Genomic DNA, 20,527 nt, shown 5'->3' with positions numbered 1-20,527 from the left:
GTTTTAAATTGCATTTATTCTGATTGCTAAAAACCTAATCTGAGAGATGCACTGTGCATCAGAGATGTTGACTCGGCCATTGTGCATCATAAGTGCCCTCTGACTTTTCTTTCTATGCAAATTTCAAGCTCCCTTCCAGTTTTTTTTTCCCCGTCTCAAGTGGCAGAAAGTACATGAGATCTTAAAAACATTAGTTTTGCAGATTAAATGTATTTGGATTTTTAATCATTTTTCAATCAGCTCTCATCAGCTTCCAGCTATAATCTAAAATATTGGGAGAATAAACCAGAAGCTTCTGTCTTCTGATTGAAAATCAATCAAATATTCCTAAACCCGACAGCTTCAGCTTGCTTTGATGCCTTCAATGACATTAGGACATGATTGCTTTCATGGCCTCCTGTAGACTCTACTAGTCAAAGACAGATTTACTAAAATGCTGTCGGTGGAGTAAATATCCTTCAATCACCTCTCTGTAGCCTTCCCTTGAGTCATTGTTAGATTTTGACAAGTTTAGAGCCCTACTGGAAGCCAGACGTCATTAAGCTTCTCTGCGACACGCTGTTCTCTGTGTGACATGTTTTGTAATGGAATCATTCGTACAGGCTGAAATAAACAACATAAGTTATCAGATATCAGCCCACTGGGAGTGAGCGGACAATAAGAGGTTGATGGGAAAGGTGGAAAGGAAAGGCTGGCTGTGCCATCAATAGGTGGCATGTTTATTTAATTAAAAACCATCAAACTACTTGAACAAACAAGCTCTTGATTAAGATTATAGTTTGTGGTGAAGTTTTAACTGTTCCTTTGTTTCATGATGATCCTGGTCAAGGCTATAAACCAAAATGTGTTGATAGAACTAGAAAATTGTTTACATACACTGCCAGTCAATAATTTGGACACATTTCCCCATTAGATTTAAAAGGTGCTGGTAGTGTACATTACAAGAGTAAGTAAAGTTCAGACCTATCTTCACTCTCTCTTTTGAACCATCTTGCTGGTTTCACAAAGCAAACGAAGTCCATTATTATGGGTCAACTCCACCGATCTGGTTAGGCCCATTAACCATTATCAACCATTACACATTAGCTTTTAAAAGATTTTAAATTTTAAAGGGGGCTTCATTGGATTTAAAATGTTTACACTCACCAGCCACTTTATTGGGAGCATCTTGTCAGAACTGGGTTTGGCTTCAGAACTGCTGCAATTCTCTGTGCCATATATTCAACAAGGTGTTGGAACATTAAGGCTAAGTTTTTTTCTTTTACTTGAACTTTGAATTTAAATTCAGTGAAAGAGGCAGAGCTGATGTGACACATTCTGGGAAGTGTCCACGCCACAGTTTCAACATATATAGAAGCAGAAAATTGAACAGGCAAATAATCTTGAGGTGTATGGAGCCATACATCTAAAAAATATAGTTATTAAAAAGTAATTTAAAGCCAATTTCTGTTGAATTTAAGGAAAAGAAATATGACAGTATCTGATTACAGCCAATGATAAAGTGCAGGAAGAGATAAAAGCTGGCACTCCAATGAATTGACACAGCTCCCACAAATCTACTATTTTCCCCTCATCTGATATCTATATTAGGAATTAAGAAAACTGATAGAAAAATGATTTGACTTGCAAAGTGTATGGAGACTGTGGAATTTGCAGAGTGGTAAAGATTAAATCTTGCACAGAATATGAATATATTATAATAGTGGGCACCGCGTACCACACTCAACACCTTGCAATTAAAGCAGGAAATTACAAAAGTAATGTAGAATGTGCAAAAACCAGCATATGAAGGAGAAAGTGAAGTTGCATGGCATGGGCCGGTCTATATAGGCATAGGAGAGGATTTAAAAGTCCAAAAAGCATTATGGATGGGTAGTGGAAGAGAGCTCCAGAAAGGAAGAAGAGGATCAGGATGGAGAAGTCCGAAGAGATGTTGGGACCCAGATTATGAACGCTTTGAAGGTGAAAACAGCTGATGTTCTGGTCAGTGGCATTTTATGCTCATATATAAATTTAGAGCTGGCCACTGACCCGAACATCAACTACTCTCGCTTTCTTAATCATGTTTCCAACATTTCTTTGGACTGCTCCATCCTTCCTGATTGTTTCCTTCCTTTCTTTCTTCCTTGCAGCCATGGTAACACAGTGTAGATGTATTAAACCTTAATGGGAGGCTGTGCATTAAAATGTCAAGTTCATTAATCACAAAATATGGTGAATGAAATTGAATTAAATCATGTGTGAAGCAGAAGAAATGGCATGTTTCAGATCATTTCACTGCTGGCTACTGTTACAACTTATTCTTTGTTTATCTGACTGGTATGCAGGAAGAATTAACTTGACAAAGGCAGCTCCAATCTAATTCTGTCTTTCATCACTGCTTCATCTGCTAGAAAGAACAAGCTGCCCATGATTGCAATAGACTTTAAAATCTATTTAAAAATGAGGGAGGTCATTCTGTCAAGTGGAGACAAGATTTTAAAGATGCTGGGAAATTAGTTTCTATGCTTAGAATACTTATGAATGTAGTGTAAGTGGCCAGACTTAGGCCTTTCACATGGGATGTCAGCCATATCTCTGCAGACAGCCGGTGATGGAAGATGCTTGGAAAATATCCATGACATGAAACTCAGCACTAAGAACATCTGTTTCTGATTAAACTGTCATGGACCGAGATGAAGAAATGTAAATGCCACAAGGAGAAATTCAGCTGCATCTCTGAAAGACATGCAATCTGCCATCACGCATCACAGCTTCTTTGACTTTTCAGGCCTCGTTTGCCTACAGCTTTGGTTTATGTCTGACTCTGCTTGGAGATAAAGGTTGATCCCGTTCCGGCTTGTCCAGAGTCTTTGTGATCCCAGAGCTCAACCAGGCCTCATGGGTTTGTGCACATTTGTTGGTTTGAGAAGCCAAAAGTTGTACTGAACTTACCACTCCCCTGGCTGGTAAAAACAAGTATTTTAGCTGAAGCAAAAGCGGTCATGGCAATTACAACCTTAATTAAAGTGCAAAAATAGCCAGGGGAGGAAATTACTTGAGTGGATGGTGACTTATTAAGAAAGAAACAGAATTTTTTGAAGCAGTTATGACTGAATCAGAGCCATAGATATGAGCTGCAACAGCATATTTGATTGCATATGCTAACCTTACACCAGGCCCAACTGTTTGATTAAAAGCTTTACATTAAGTCACAGTTCAAGAGGATATAATAAAATATTATATGGCAATAAATAAATAAATTAATTCAATCATTTTCTGTGCCACTTCATCTAAGTAAGGATTGCGGGGAAGTCTATTCCAGCAGTTCACTGGTGAGATGCAGGGTATGCCCTGGACAGGTCGCCAGTCCATTGCAGGGCAACACAGAGAGACAAACTCACACTCACTCATAGAAAGAATTTAACGTGACCAATTAAGCTAGCACGCATGACTCTGGACAGTGGGGTCAAGCCGGAGTGCCTGGAGAGAACCCATGCAGACAAGCGGAAAACATCCAAACTCCACACAGAAAGGCCACTGTTCGAACATCCCCCCAGCCAAGGATCGAACAAGCGGTGCTAACCACCACGCCACCGTGCAGGAAAAGAAATCATATTATCATTGTCAATTTATTAGAAACTCCACAGATGTAAAAAGTCAGAGAATCAGTCATTCCCTTTTCATTGGAAAAATCTTAATGTTATAAATTTAGTCTGATTAGGTAAGCTTGTCGGAAAACAAATGACACCCTCAAAACATTAAGCGCACAACTGAGAATTGCTCTAAAAACAAATGTAAGTGAGCCCATTTTGTCTAATGAGGGTATATTTATTAAAACATCTAAGCTTATTGATTAGAATAATAAGGGAAAACCCTAGTTTCCATGTCTGGAAATAATACCAGACAAAGTAATGCTAAAGAATATTTTTTGCCCTCCCGTTGATAAATTTGCATAAACTCCTTGAACTAAATTGACAAAATGAAAAGAAATAGCTCAGTGTTTAATTATCAATGTGCACATTAGCTGATTTGAACAATTTAATCACATGAACAGTGGAGTTTTGCATACAAATTACAGGGCTTTCTCTAAAGACCTTTGGATTAACACTGTCATATAATCAAGGAATTACATTCATTGAACTGGTGAAATGCTTCCAGGAATTTTGCGTTAAATAGAAAGTGAAACAGAGAAGTCTGCAGGACGGTGTGGAAACATCTCGTAAGATGTCCAAAAGGATTTAAACTAAAAAAATAAACTTCCTTTAGAACTTTCCTTTTGACATCTTACGAGATGTTTCCACACCGTCCTGCAGACTTCTCTGCAGCTGAAAAATTAACCTCCGGTCCATCCTCCTATTTTTTTTAATAATTTTTATCGTATGATTTAGCTTGTTTGCCCCTAGTAGAGTTTTGTTGTATTACAAGGTAATAAAAGCAAAAATGCAATATGGAGACGTGGTTTTTGGTGCCCAGGCCTTTTGGAGCATAGCTAACACAGTGTCGGAGACGTAGTTTGTGGTGACATTCTTCAATCTGTCACATGAACAATGCTACAAAGAAGCCATCAGATAGTAGAAGTGTTGTCTCAAAAGTAAAAAGGTTGAGTTTTAAATCAATCAGCATTTGGTGCAGACCCATGTCCCCACCCACCGTCCCATACCCACCAAAACACAGAGAAGTAAAAGAAATTTAGACACTGAAAATGCTGCCAAAGGCCTTACAGTAACTGTCTAACATACATATTGTGTTTGTAGTACCTGTTTTGCTATATGAAAGCATTTTGTTGTTCCTTTGTACTTTTGAAATTCAAATGACAAAAACAAACATCCCAATGTGGTTTACTTATACCTGAAGACGGAAGAACTGGGACTGTGGATGATAGGGTGTTTGATGTTGTATTGTCCATCAGATACAGACATGATCATTTATTCAGTTATTTTTTTATTTTTTTGTTTGATTTTGCAAGATTTATTCTTCAAAAGTGGATATGCAGAATCTTTAGTAAGTACAGCAGATTGTCTCTGGAGACAGTTTTCTGGAGTCCTGACCTCAAAACAGAGACCACTCCTGCTTCCACCTAAATAAAAAAAGTTAGTAATGCTGTTTAAGGCTCTCTGGACTTATAATTTTAATAGATTTTAAGTCCATTTTTTAAAAAAGAAAAAAGTTTTCTGAATGAACCTGTACCAACATGTGAGCAAAGTTGGGACCTAAACGGTCAGTTGCGCTCCAGAGGAGTTGCTATGACTCCAGCTGGACACCAGATGTCACTGTTTATAGTCAGACTGAAGCCTTGAAGCTTTGAATCTTGTTTTGGCATAATTAGAAGGAAAGTCTCAGAGCATCATGAGGCTCCACCCGCCCATCACTAGTTAAGAAAAAGACTATCATATGTATTATAGAGTCAGGCTAATTTATCTTTAGCCTGATAGCTTACACTAGCATAAACATTAAACTTTAGGAAATTTCTCGATAAGCAATTTTGCTCTTAAACAATTACATGTCCTTCATCTGGAGTTCTGGTTGTACTGATCTGACTCTTTGGCACAGTTTCATCATGAGTCAAGTGTTGAATTGACTAAAATTATAAACAACCAGGCAGTTTAGTCCTGGGCTTCAGCTATCGCTCCATTCTTTTGTGTGTTAGGGTTTTAGAGGCAAGATAAAAAAAACATAAATAAATAAATAAACTAGATTTTTGTTCTACTTCTGAAGAACAGATTATCAATATGATTTGAACTGACGTTGCGTGGAGATAAAGGCGTGGAGGCTGGATATTTCTACTCTGATCTGTAAATGTTGTGTAGAAACCCACAGCACACCTGAACGGATCACTGAATGAAACATTTTCAAAACATTGGGGCATGAAATGAACTGCAAATTTTGTGTTTTGTTTTAAAGTTTGGGGGTTGGCAATAATTTCACGTTCACGTGTCCCACTGAAATCAGAAAAAGGGATTTTTTTTTATCTGAAGTGACCTCTTTATATACCTTGTGCATTACTACCCACCTTTGGGGTCCTACGTTTGTAGAAATGTTCATGTTGTCCATTTTAATAATGACTCAAGTGAGTCAGCTTGAATTCTCAGTGAACTCAGAGTCATGCCATTTGCATTTAGAGAGAGACATCCTTACTCATCTTGTGGATAATCTTCTGCTTGCAGAGACAATTTTATTAGGAAATATTTGTTTTTGACTTACACCAACAACGAGAGCACTGTTATGACTCAAGCAGTATTAAAAACAAAAAAAAATCAATGTCTTTCTTATCATAGCTGAATCTGTCACTCTGGGTGTTATTATCTCAACTTTTCTCAACTTTTCTCACCAATAAATGTCCCAAAATGCACCTTTAAGACATGCAACATTGAGTATTTCATTTAGGTTTTTTTTTTTTTTTTCAAGATTAAGTGTCTTAATTAGATAACACATGGTTTAAATTTTTGAACTGGGACTGTAGCTTCTTGCATTATTTATGTGAAATCAAAGCGAAATGTACAGCAATTTGTTAAAAAATCTCATCATTCAGAGCAACTGGCCTATTAGAGGAGCTGCTGTCTGCTCCAAAACCCTTCAGATGTGAATATATTATAAACAAGGTGTTTCATGTGGGTAAAATATTTCTGATTGTTTGGCATTTTTCCCTCCATAGTTTCCACTGTTATGATTTGGCTCAAGTCGTTTTCTTGTCATCCAATTTTTGGGGTTTAAATATTTATTTAGGATTATCAACACTCATGTAAAATGTAAACCTGAGGAAACAAGAACAGCATGTGTATCACTGAAGACTTGAATTGGTTTTCAGGTCTGATTGGAAATTAGCTGTATAAGCCACAATATTTTTTTTTTATCTCACACATAGACTGTTTTTTGTTTGCTTTCAGGATTTATAGATGTTTCAATAAACTTAAATTCCCCATACAAGCCCAGAGCATGAAGGATCTCTCATGTGTTTCCCCTCATCCCCTCCAAACATACACTTCTTTTTTCATTTATTGCGTCAGCGTTCCACAAGACTTATTTAATCAAGTTTGTTTAGATGTTCATTTGCAAACTGTTGAGGATTAATTTTGTAGTAAAGACGCAGGAGAATTTTCCTCTGATTCTTTGATAAACGTTTGTTTGTGCAGTAGTTGCTGTAGACGAGAGCAGTATACTAATACTCCAGTGTCAGTTAAATCCTCCTGAAGGTATTTTTTTATTCAAAATAAGTTTTAATTTGCCTTTATTTCCCTCAGTCTTCCAGACAAACCTTTTCTGGTTAACTGACTTCTTAATTACATGGCAAACTAAGAAAACTGCACACTTAAAATCTGTTGGCATTTATTTCTTACCCCGTGCGCCTTTGAGGGCTATAAAATTCTAGGTAGAGAAATCTATTGCTGCTTGTTGGGACAACTCTTCTCTTTAAAGCTGGCATCACTTCCCCCTGACTCATGTATCTTGCAAAATTTTTATAGAGAGGGAAAAACAGGAAAAAGATCCAGCATGTAGAGTGCTATTTAGCGTCGTTTATAGGCAGAAACACAATGTAATACTCTTATCAAAGATAAGATCTTATGCAGAATCATGTTTGATGAACGAAAACTGTTTAAATGTGTTAGAATAACTGGGAATAATTGCATATTTATTACACAATTTAGAACTACCATATTTTTAGCTTATAAGTAACAAACTAAGATTAAGGGAGGTGTGGGGAATTTATTTTGTTGTGATATCCAATTTATGCCACTAAATCCCATAGACTTAAGCGGTAAGACCTTTTAGAAATTAGTCTTCTTGATCAAACTTGTGCATGTTACTTTGGTCTTATGACAATCCAATCAGTGATGTAATAAGTAAAGTGATCCATAAAAACTCCAAGCCATTTCTGCCACTTTTGGTCAACCTGTTTTCTTTCTCTTTTTTAATGTAGGAATGCATGTAGAAGCTCAACCCTTTAAAACACAGTCTACATACAGACTTTTTTTTCAGGACAGTCTCAGTTGTCAGATTATGGGGCTAAAATTATGTAAAATGAATGAATCAATAGATTTACCTGTCCAGGGATTACAGATGTAAATTAGCTTGTTAGCTGTAATCTGACATGTTTACATTAATATGCTCTACCCATATCAAATAAACTAATACATTAATAATATACCACCGTAAGGCCAACAACAAGAACATAAGTGAATTTATTACTTACAGTACTTTGTAGAAATACACATATTAACAGTGACCAATCATTTTCTTGTCTCTCAAGTCTCGGCTTTCAGGTGAAAAAATATTGGCAGTGAAACAAACACACAACAGAAATTATATACATATTTACACTGTTTCCTCTAGGCTGATTTATGTCACCAGTGCAAAAAGTAAGGTCCATAAAGACATGGATTAGTTTGGTGGTGGACTTGATTGGCCTGCACAGAGTCCTGACCTCAACCCGACAGAACACCGTTGGGATGAATTAGAGCGGACACTGAGAGCCAGGCCTTCTCATCCAGCATCAGTGTCTGACCTCACAGATGCGCTTCTGGAGGAATGGTGGAAAGCCTTCTCAGAAGAGTTGCAGCTGTTATAGCTGAAAAGGGTGGACCAATGTCATATGAACTCATTTTATTAAGAGTGGGATATCTGAGTTCATTTGAGAAATGAATGAAATGAAATGAAATGAATGAAATGAAAAATACTTTATTAATCCCAAAGGGAAATTCAATATTGTAGTAGTAGTAATTTTTTAGTAAAACAATCACATTAATTAATTAAGGGCTTTGTTCTTCAGCCTGATAGCTGCTGGAAGGAAGGATCTTCTGTATCTCTCTGTCTTGCATCGGACTTGAACAAGCCTCCCACTGAACACACTCTGTTGTTTCGTCACGGCGTTGTGTAGAGGGTGTGAAGGATCTTCCATTATCTTCGTCAGCTTGTACAGAATTCTTTTTTTGATGATCAACTCCAGCGGCTCCAGAGTTACTCCAAGCACAGAACCGGCTTTCTTGATCAGTTTGTTAATTCTTTTCAAGTCTCTGGTTCTGATGCCGCTGCCCCAGCAGATTGCTGCAAAGCTGATTGCACTTTCAACAACAGACCTGTAGAACATTTGCAACATTTTGGTGCAGACGTTAAAAGATCTCAGCTTCCTTAAGAAGTAGAGTCTGCTCTGACCTTTCTTGTAAATGTACTCAATGTTGCTTTTCCACTCAAGTCTGTTGTCCAGCTGAACTCCAAGGTACTTGTATTCCTCCACCACCTCCACCTCCTCTCCCATGATGGAAACACTTCTATGTGTGTTCTTGTTCCTCCTGAAGTCAACAATCATCTCCTTTGTTTTCTTGGTATTCAAGATGAGATGATTGTCACCGCACCATTTCACAAACTGACCGACCAGTTCTCTGTACTCTGCTTCTTGTCCATCACTGATACACCCAACAACTGCTGAGTCATCAGAGTATTTCTGCAGATGACAGAACTCAGAGTTGTACTGGAAGTCTGAGGTGTACAGCGTGAATAGAAATGGTGAAAGTACAGTCCCTTGTGGTGTTCCAGTGCAGCTGACCACCATTTCAGACACACAACCTTTCAGTCTCACAAACTGTGGTCTGTTTGTGAGGTAGTCGTAAATCCAGGTGGTTGTGGAGGGATCCACCTGGAATTTCTGCAGCTTCTCACACAGCTGAGCAGGCTGAATCGTATTAAAAGCACTTGAGAAATCAAAGAACATGACCCTCAAAGTGCTGCCTGACTGGTCCAGATGAGAGTGGGCTCTCTGAAGCAGGTATATGATGGCATCTTCAACCCCAAGCCCATTACGGTATGCAAACTGTAGTGGGTCCTGAAAGGTGTTCACCTGCTTGCTGAGGTGGGCCAGTAAGAGTCTCTCCAGGACTTTCATGACGTGAGATGTCAGGGCGACTGGTCTGTAGTCTTTTGGTTCAGCTGGTTGTGGTTTTTTAGGCACTGGAACAAGGCAGGATGTTTTCCACAGCACCGGGATTCTTCTCTGGCTCAGGCTGGTGTTGAACAGGTGCTGGAGAATCGGACATAGCTGTTTTGAGCAGGTCTTGAGAACTCTGGGACTGACACCATCTGGACCTGCAGCCTTGTTCTGGTTCAGTTTCACCAGTTGTTGCATGACTTGGTTACAGGAGACAGACAGAGTGGAGGTGGAGGCAGAGGAGGTTTCAGGAAGTCCTGATGTGGAGGGAGATGAGGTTGTGTCCAGGTCCTTGACTGAGCTGCAGGGTGACAGAGTGGAGGTGTGACAGGAAAGCTGTGGGCTCATGGAGGGTGTGTGGCTAGTTGGGGTTGAAGCAGGAGGTGAGCTAAACCTATTGAAGAACATGTTCAGTTCATTCGCTCTGTCCAGACCTCCATCAGTCTGATCCTCCTTTATCCCGAAGCCAGTGATCTTCTTCATTCCTGACCACACATCCCTCACATTGTTTTTCTGAAGCTTACTTTCCAACTTCTTCCTGTAGTCCTCCTTGCACTTCTTCGTTTGTGTTTTAAGTTGTTTTTGTGTGGACTTCAATAACTCCCTGTCTCCATCCCTAAAAGCTTTCTTTTTGATGTTCAGCAGCTTTTTCAGGTCACTGGTGATCCAGGGTTTGTTATTGGGGAAGCACCTCACTGTTCTTGTTGGAACGGTGCTGTCCACACAGAAGTTAATATAATCTGTCACACACTCAGTCAAGGCATTGATGTCATCTCCATGAGGTTCACATAGGACGTTCCAGTCTGTAGCCTCGAAGCATCCTCTCAGAGCATCTTCAGCTTCATTAGACCAGGTTCTAATTGCCTTTCTAATGACTGGTTGTTGCTGAACGATGGGCTTGTAGGAGGAGGAGAGAAGAACTAGGTTATGGTCTGATCTTCCTAAAGGTGGCAGGGCAAAGGAGCTGTATGCATTTTTAATATTTGCATAAAATAAGTCCAACGTTTTGTTTTCTCTGGTGGAGCAGCTGACAAACTGTTGGAAAGTTGGTAGAGTTGCAGAGAGGGAGATGTTGTTAAAATCTCCAGAGATCGCCACAAATGCGTTTGGATGTTGTGTTTGAAGCCTGGCCACTACAGAGTTAATGACATCACAGGCTGCGTCTGGAGCAGTACCAGGTAATATATATACCGCTACCAGAATAACGCATGTGAACTCTCTGGGTAAATAATACGGGCGGAGACTCACAGCTAGCAGTTCAATGTCTCTTTTGCAGATCTTCTCTTTAACAGTGACATGTTCAGGATGACACCAGCGCTGGTTTACCAGCACCGCAATTCCACCTCCCTTCAGCTTCCCGCTGAGTTGTTTATTGCGGTCTGCACGGACCGTCCTGAAGCCGTGTACAGACGCATTACAGTCTGGGATGTGTTCATGCAGCCATGTCTCAGTGAAGCACATAATACTGCACTCTCTGTATTCTTTAAGAGACCTGGTTAGCACCTGAAGTTCATCAATTTTGTTAACTAGCGATCTCACGTTTCCCATAACAACCGTTGGAAGAAACGGTTTGAATCGCCACCGTTTTTCTCTCTGCCTCGCTCCTGCCCTGCATCCTCTTCTCTTTCTTTTCAACTCCGTTGGGATTTGAAGTGTTGTTTCACTGATAATCTTGAGTTTGGAGAGTTTTATCAGTTGATCCCGATGGTAAACAAGTCTCGTTGCCATGGAGACTCAGAATAACAAGTCTTGCAAAAAAGAAAAAATATTCAGAAAAATCTCCCGTATAGCACAGCCTCTGACCAGCGCGAAAAATCTACCCGAACAGACACAGATTGACAGCTGATGTCTTAAAAAAGACGGCTATATTGCAAAAAATCACAAGTTAAAAACAGAGCTACTACAATTGCTGCTGCCACCTAGCGGCGCATTCTAGAACTCTGAGAATCAAGGCAGGTGAACCAGTACTTTTGGCAATATACAGCAGTGTAGTTTAAATAGTCGATAATGTCCAATTAGGAGCAGCCAAATATCAACAAGTGAGCAGGGAGTTATGTCTGTCTGAAAAGAAGAAAAATAATGGTCCTTTTATTGCTTGACGTTTTTGATGCACGGTGGTGGCAAAAAAAAACCCTTCTGAGTCTGTTTCGTGAGGATAGTAGATAAATATTAGCATAAATAACTGTAAATAGAAAAAGAAAAAAAAACAGCAGAAGGAAAAAGTGTAAATATTTTATGTTGTGTTTGTTTCAATGCCAATATTTTTTTTTCCTGAAAGCCAAAATTTGAGAGAATGACATGCAGCTGAGAAAAGGTTTGGCCACTGTTGATGTGTGAGTAACGGGGGTGAGCTATGGTAGGCCCCCTTTTGTAGTGGGCATTTAGCTCTACTGAGGAGCAGCTATCAGTCAACAAGCCAGGTAAGTATGTACAAAATATGTACAGTTTATCAAAGGCAGGATAAAAGTCCAAGCAAAAACAAAAAAAAAAGGGTCGCTTGAGCCTTCAGGGTTGGTGGGTGGGGTGCAGTCCTTCCAAACTCTGGGCCAGGTAGATGCAGATGGTGCCCATACCAACCAGTCTTCATCCAGGCCATGATAGTGATGACCAGTGGTTTCAGATGCCACGGCTTGAATCCAAACAACATAAACAAAAATCTAGAAACAAATTAAGGCTAAAAAGAAAAACCAAACGAAGTCTGACCAGGGCAGCTGATGAAGATGGTTGTTTCAGCTATATACTGGATCATACGGGTGAAAGAAAGGCTATTTGAGTACATGGAGAGATGAAGCACACGTCACCCCTCCACGTGTCAGACAAGGCATCCTCTCTCGTATCCTTCCTGGTGAGACCTCCTCAACCACTGCTGCTCTGCTCAGTATCTCAAGGTTGCACCCCGTCGTCACACATGCTCATGTTACCGCCGCCGGATCCCTGCCGTGCTTCGGCTCTGTTGTGGTCGTGACTTGTCACGTCAGTGCTGCTTTACTTTTACGCCCTTGCCCGTCCCCACCTGTCCAGTCGCTGCTGCTTGTCGTCTGCCACACAAAAAACCCCACAAGCCAATCATTCTCCTTTTGTCCTGGCACACAGGTGATTCTGACCAGGTAATTGTCACATAGAGGAAGGGGCAGGGTGCAGAGCGCACATACACGTGCGCGCGCACACACAGACACACACCTGTTATGTGTGTTGGTAATTAAATTCTGTTTTTTGTTTGGATGGTCTTTATGGTGCTATATTTATTGAGTCATCTATTCATTTGTGCCTCCTGTGCTTATGTATTTTAGCACAACTTCCTGTCTGCTGTGAAAACCTCAAGTGGGCTAAGACAGCGGTCCCCAACCCCCGGGCCATGGGTCATTTGGTACCGGGCCGCACAGAAAGAATAAATAGCTTACATTACTTCCGTTTTATTTATTTCGGAATCTGAAAGATGTTTTATTTTGAAAAATTGTCCAATTCTCCATTACATCCGTCGACGTGACTCTTGACGCAGGCCAAGGCGCTTCTCGGTCACGTGATATGTTACCGCTAAAATTAAACCCAGGAGCTAGCAAAATGAGTAAAAAACAAGCTCAGGGCTCCCACTGATTCAGCACTGTGGTGAGTCGGATTTGTCATGCACTTTGTATTTGCGGTGTATCTTATTTTGAAGGGACGTTTAAACGTTACCATAGCGACCAGAGAGCGTTGCGGGCAGAGAGGACGTTGCTCATGTCTTGATTCGCGTTTATTGTTATATTTAGAAAATACCACAGTTTTCATGCAGGTCATATCATAATATTTTGTTGTATTTATCCGCCACACTTTAAAGGCCGGTCCCTGAAAATATTGTCTGACATTTAACCGGTCCGTGAGGTAAGAAAGGTTGGGGACCGCTGGGCTAAGAGATGATTTTATTTGGTGTGTTTCAGTTGCCATTTAGATGTATAGGACTATTGCTGGGGATCAGGAATCCCACAGTAGTAAAGAAATAAGCAGCAGGCCTAAAAGTCATCCCATGTTGCTGTTTGCTGCAGCTTTTGTTTGTTGATAATGAAAAACTGGGCGATTAGAGGAGTTAATCTGAATGCTCACGAGCTCTGAGATTTCTCTAATCTAAATTAGGCATTTTGATCGGAAGAGTAAACTGAAGAGATTCAAACAAGCTATAAATTCGAGCGGGGCTTGACTAAACAGAAAAACACAACAAACAGGGTCAAATGTTTGTGTTAAGTTTTCTCATGATAAATGCCACAGAGCTGCACTTTTGAGAAATTTGCTTTGCTTTTGCAAATTTTCTGTTCTGTTTCTGTTTCAGTAATTTGATGTGTCATCTTGCATAAAATGTAATAAGTATGCGAGTCTCTCACATATGTTGAATTTTAGGTAAAGTTCATGTTTTTAACAGGTACAGTCATGGGGGGAAAAAAATCCATATTTAGTCTTAAAATGATCACCTCAGATGAACAATATAACATAATACATAGTGTCTTTTTTATTTTTATTTTTACTAAAACTGAGCAAAAATGCAGCATGGAAATTTTTCCAACAGGTAAAGACATTTAAGACCCTCTTTGATCATTGAAGAGAAAATGTCAATTACAATTAAAAAATAAAATAAAAATAATTAAAAAAAAAACACTAAAGCTGCACAACTCTGAAACAACTTCAGGCCCGGCCAAAACAACCAAACACTCCAAGATTTTAAGGCTTTTAACCTTTTAAATGTCGGCTTGATTACTTGACATTTGACAGTTTAGTTTTTTTTGACATGAAACAAATTATGGGTGGCCTTGAATTTTTTTAAAAATCTGTCTTGAATAGATTTTCAACAGAATATTAGGGCTGCATAAAGAGAAATATTTTTCACAAGCTTCCAGAATAAAGTCGTAATTTTATAAGAATAAAGCTGTAATACTACAAGGAAAAAAGTAATAATTTTATGAAAAAAAAAGGTTGTAAAGATTAGCCGATACATTGATTTGAATAAATTCTCAGCATTAATTTAAAAAAAAACTCTACTCTCGTAATTCATTATAGACAAAAAATGTTTGCTTTCAAAAACTCCTGTACAAGATGGCACTGATTATTTTCTGTCCATCCGCATGGATGGATGGAAAGATATTTTCATTTATCATAAACCTGGAAAATCAGGCAAGAAAGATTCAGGCAAAAACAACAAAAACAAACAAAACATACAGATCTATATGCAAAATAAAAACAGACTATAAAGGGAAAAAATAATTTAATAATAATAATGAGGATTTTAACCCTTTAAATGCCAGTTGGATTACATGATGCTTGCATGATGTTTTTTATTAAAACATACAAAAAATGAGCTATTATCCATAAATGAAATTCTGTGGCTAGAAAAGTTAATTTGGGTCTGTTTTCTAAAGGTCAAAGAAATAAATAAATAACAGTGATCTGGTCGACTATAAACAATTGCTTGAATTAGCTTATGGTTAAATGATTAAGATAAGGCATACGATTTAGTGCAGGTTTTGAAAATACCACCATGTGATTGCAGCTGGCTCTCTTTGTTGTGCAAGAACAGGATCTTATCTGTGGTTTAGCCACAAAACTAGGAGTCTTCATTTAACATTAAAACGTTCATATCAATCTCTAATCCCTGGTTTATTAAAGGCAGCCATGCAGTACTTGGGTCATTTGTCCTCATGGACTCAAGCGATTGTGTTATAAGTGTAGTTACGGAGACTCACACCATGTGGTGACATCATGTAGCAAGAAAGCTGCTGAGATATCAGGCCTCTGCTTCAGTCTGCACCATAGTTAGAGACTGATGTTACAGAGGTCCCCTGAGATCTAAGATCTTATGGCACATCCAAGGCTCTTCAGTGCTGCTATTCATATCATTCATAATGTCTGAGGTCTCCGAGGTCTCATGCCCTCATGCAACATCCTATTAAATCCAGGAGTTGGAAGAAAAGTAATAATATTCACAAAAAATAAATCTGAAGATGACAATAGACACAGCTGTCAACTTCCCTCAGCACTGAGTCTCCCGCTGTGTCTCCACCTCCTGCTGCTCCTTCATCAGTCCATATAGCTTTACAGACATGATGCACGTGCGACACATGTAAACACACACAGGACATGCACAGATTCTCAGATCTGCCCTACTTTAAAGAAGTTTTTCTTGTCCTGGTTTCAGAAATCTGTCTCTGAGACACAAACTTTGAGAAGTGATGGAAATTTCTTTTTTTGGGTCTAAGTGGAAAAATTACTTTCAGAAAAAAATCAACGGCAACATCATTTACAAAACACAACAGTCCCAGTTGTTGGTTATTCAGAGTAACTGGAACAATGCTCAGCTGAATTATTTGCCAAGATTTTTTATTTATTTTTGGACATTTATGATTTAGCCATTTTTAGAGACCTAACTGCTGCAGTCAGAGTTTGTCCTTCAATGTTCCCAACCCCCTGACATTCCTGCAATCGTGCAGAAACACCCAGTATTCTGCCTGAAACCCACTGGAATGCCAAACGGTTAAACATCACAGGAAATCTGGAAAAGATGTGTCAAAAACAGGAAAAAACGTATTTTTGTTTCAGGTCACAAAATTGGGAGATAACCATAAGAAAATAATCAAATAAAATGTATTTATAAAGTATATTTAAAACAACCAGGGTTGATCATAATGCTGACTATAACACACACACATAAACTAAAGTCATACTAATACTAAAATGAGTTAAAGGAAACAAGGATTAAACAATAAGAACACTAAAAGTATACCAAGGGGCTATATACAGTTAAAAGCCAAGCAGAACAAATATGTCTTCTGCAGTGATTTAAAACTGTTAATACAAGTTGAGCAGTTAACCGTCTGCTTAATTAATAATGAAGCATTGTTCCAAAGCATTAAAGCTGTTACTACAAAAGCCGAATCTCATTTATTGACTAAACAGCGAGAAAGCAAAAAGCTTTTTCTCATCTGAGAGGCCCTAAGTTAGAGTTAGGACAGAGGAGTTAAGAAATGTAATCAATCCATGTAAAAAGCTAAAAAGATACTAAATAATTTTGGGGTGACACTTTGTCTTTTTTTGGTGTAAGTTAAACATCTGGCAGCTGAGTTCTGAACCAGCTGCAGATGGGATGAAAGAGACTAACTTATACCAAAATACAGGCAAATACAGTAATCTGACCTTAAAATGATAAGGGCTTCAGCAACTGTCCTCGGGTCATTGGTGGAAAGGAACGATTTTAGCGTTGGGGTATTTATTTGGTAGGAAAACAGTCTTTTACCACTGAATCAGTCTGCTTTATAAGTTTCAGTTCACAGTCAAATATGGCTCACGAATCCCTGGCATGGGTTGTAGGAGTGAATGACAGAAGCCCCAAGAGGCCTTTTAAGTCTGGTGAAGAATTAGAAATGTTCAAGACAAGGATCTCTTGACTTACTGTCATTTAGCTGAAGACAGTTGTTTGCCATCCAGCATTTTTTCTCCTTAAGGCAATCCTGGAGTGATATGAGCAGTGTGGGTTTGTCAAGATTTAAAGGCAGGTAAATCTGAGTAACAGTGAAATGAGATGTTGTACTTGCGGAAAATAAAACCCAAGGGGAGAATATATGTTGAAAACAGAATTGGCCCTAAAACTGATCCCAGTGGAACTCCATTCATACTGGGGCTGTAGAGGAGGAGAAATCCCTAATTTTACCTGAGAACGTCCTGTTGGATAAACACGATGTAAGCAATCTAATCTAATCTTTGAGCTGATTTAAAAGAATGCGAATCCAAACACACAAAAACATAATGCTGTCCTATTCTTTTAAAACTTGCATGAGAAATATTTCTTTGTTTCTGTGATTTCTGCAGTCTTTGTTAAAAAAAAAAAAAAAGTCTGTAGTTGGTGTAAAACCAGGATGAACTTTTTCTGTTTATTGCAACTTAGAGCTCTTGCTCACAGTCAAACACTGTAGTTTTGGTTTCATATTGTTAGTCTAACCCATGTAATGTCTTCCCAGTTTCCTTACCTCTTTTGCCTCTGAGGTAAAAAATGAACCCACCTGTTTTAACTGTTAGTGCATAAATTTTCAATTTAAGTCTTTGTTACATATAGTATTGAAACAGCCCCATTATTTTCAGACCACTTCATGAATGAAAAATATTTTGATGGCAGAAGATTTGAGGTCAAAATTACCCCAAAGGACAACATGAGGGTCTTAAAACTACTTGACATTAATGTCGAAGTCTGAGTGCATTTTCAGTATATTGTAACAAATTTTCTGTGAGTAATCTATATGCAAAAATACTTGGCTACATTTGTAAAGGTTATTTTTAAATCTCTTCTAATAATTTTCATCTCTTTTTCTTCAGGTTATGCTCCTGTCACAGGAATGTGCCACCCAGTCCGTAGCTGCACCCTAAACCACGAAGACGGCTTTTCTTCTGCCTTTGTTGTGGCTCACGAGACCGGACATGTGTAGGTGCCTCTTGTTATGTCCTTCCTCCTTTGTGCTTGAAGCTCCTAAATACACTGAATCCTGTACTCAGGGTGACATTGTGTTGTGCTGTTAGAGAAATGATTGTCCTTTCTTTTAATGTCAAAGCTCTCTGGAGGCTTTCGTCCCCGTGATCCACATTTAGGATGACATGAGCAACCTTTTAACACATCAGTCCCGGGCACTATGACAGCAAGCATTATAGCACGTGTAGAATTTCATTCTTTCTTTTTCTTTTTTCTTTTCCAGCTTGTGTTCATATGTGTAAATTTTATTTGCTTTAAACCAGTGTTTTCCAACCTGTGACCCCAGATCCTCTAAAGGGTCCTGAAAGCGAACAAAGGGTCCAGGAGGCTTTTACTGTACAGAGCCTGTATTATTGCTGAAATTAAGCCCGTTTTCACAATAAGACTAGTTGAGGTGTATCCACTTAAATTTTTACTGTATCATTTGGATGTTTGTTCACATGGAACCAACGTTTCGGGAGCCTTTTGAAAAGAGGTCCCATTATGAATAAATAGGGGTCATCAAAATCTGCTATACAACAATATTTTAAAACCTGTATCCTTAGTCAAAAATAAAAGTACCTAGTAGGTCACACCTTGAGCGTCAATGTACTGTGGTTTATTGAGGTCAGTGAGCTAGTGGAGCTATAATAGAATATATTCCTGATTTTCCTGCACATGGCTGAGAAATGTGCAAATGATTTGCTGATAGTTACCTTTGCTTTGGTTTTTTATCAAAGCACAGCACAAGACTCCGCCAGGATGCATCATTTGTGGGAAGCAACTAGCCAATGAAAACATAAAACCAAGCATTGTTTCAGCATGAGGGGCAGGACCAGGGGTGCACGGCTTTATGGTTGTTGTATAAGGGAGATAATTTAGAAAATTGGTTGGGGACAACCTCTTTAAACTCATTTCTTTTTATGAACGTCATCCATCTTCTCTGAAAAAGTCCCAAAAATGACCAAATAAACAGCAGCTGTACCTAAGTGTGTAATGGTAAAATGTGCTAGCAAGATGTATCTTAAGGGGCTGGAGAGTATTTGATTACATTAAGTTTTTCTGCAGAGAGAAAGAGCGGTTGAAAAGAAAAAGTGAATAATCAGTCTGCATTTTGGTGGACTATTCACATTAATTTCCAACTGATTTGAACACATGAAGAAAAAATACCATCTCTGTAACACATAATATGTTTGGTATGTTAAACCTGCAGGTTTCTGTTGGGCAGGTTGCATAGCAACAAGACTGTAAAATGTAATCCTGTTGGTGAGAGGGCAAGAGCTGCTCATTTTGTGCCTTTTTCTGACATTTCTGAAAGTTTCTGAGTGCAACTTAATTTCATACAGATTACATGACACTTAAGAGAGAGAGAGAAAAAGTAAAAAATTATTATGTTTAGCCAAACTAAAATCAGACTTAACCAACATAATGCTTTTGGAGCTGAGATCTGGTGACTGTGGAGGCTGTTGGAGTCCAGTGAATCATTGTCATGTTCTAGAAAGCATTTGGAGATGATCTGAGCTTTGTGACATGGTGCATTATCCTGCTGGAAGTAGCATCAGAAGATGCTCCACTGTGGTCATAAAGGGATGGACATGGTCAGCAACAATACTCAGGTAGGCTGTGGTGGTTAAATCAGGCCACGTTGGTACTAAGGGGCCCAAAGTGGGCCAAGAAAATATACCCCACACCATTATCCCACCAGTAGCCTGAAGTGTTCATACAAGGCAGGATGGATCCATGTTTTCATGATGTTTCCACCAAATTCTGAGCCTAGCATCTGAATGTGGAACTGAAATGGAGACTCATCAGACCAGCAACGTTTCTCAATCTTCTATTGTCCAGTGTTGGTGAATCTGTGTGAATTGTAGCCTCAGTTTCCTGTTCTTAGCTGACAGGAGGCACCCGGTGTGTCTTCTGCTGCTGTAGCTCATCTGCTTCAAGGCTGGATGTGTTGTGTGTTCAGAGATGCTGTTCTGCAGATCTTGGTTGGAACCAATTTGACTTCCTGTTGTCTTTCTATCATCTCCAACCAGTCTGCCCGTTCTCCTCTGACCTCTGACATCAACAAGACATTGTGGTCCAGACAACTGCTGCTCACTGGATATTTTCTCTTCTTCAGACCATTCTCTGGAAATCAGATGGTTGTGTGTGGAAATCCCAGTAAACAC

The 20,527-nt window shown here is 39.0% G+C and overlaps 1 protein-coding gene across 1 annotated transcript in view; it reads left to right on the top strand.

Moving 5' to 3' along the window:
• adamts3 (ADAM metallopeptidase with thrombospondin type 1 motif, 3) overlaps nucleotides 1–20,527 on the top strand; it is a 202,526-nt gene that overhangs the window by 109,273 nt on the left and 72,726 nt on the right. The window contains exon 8 of the mRNA XM_042000229.1: nucleotides 18,227–18,332. Coding sequence (XP_041856163.1) covers nucleotides 18,227–18,332 — 106 coding nt within the window. The remainder of the gene's footprint in view (nucleotides 1–18,226; nucleotides 18,333–20,527) is intronic.

This window comes from Melanotaenia boesemani, chromosome 11 (genome assembly GCF_017639745.1).
Source record: "Melanotaenia boesemani isolate fMelBoe1 chromosome 11, fMelBoe1.pri, whole genome shotgun sequence".
NCBI lineage: Eukaryota > Metazoa > Chordata > Actinopteri > Atheriniformes > Melanotaeniidae > Melanotaenia > Melanotaenia boesemani.
Note: the sequence above shows the minus strand (reverse complement) of the source record. Positions and strands in the feature narration are given on the sequence as shown.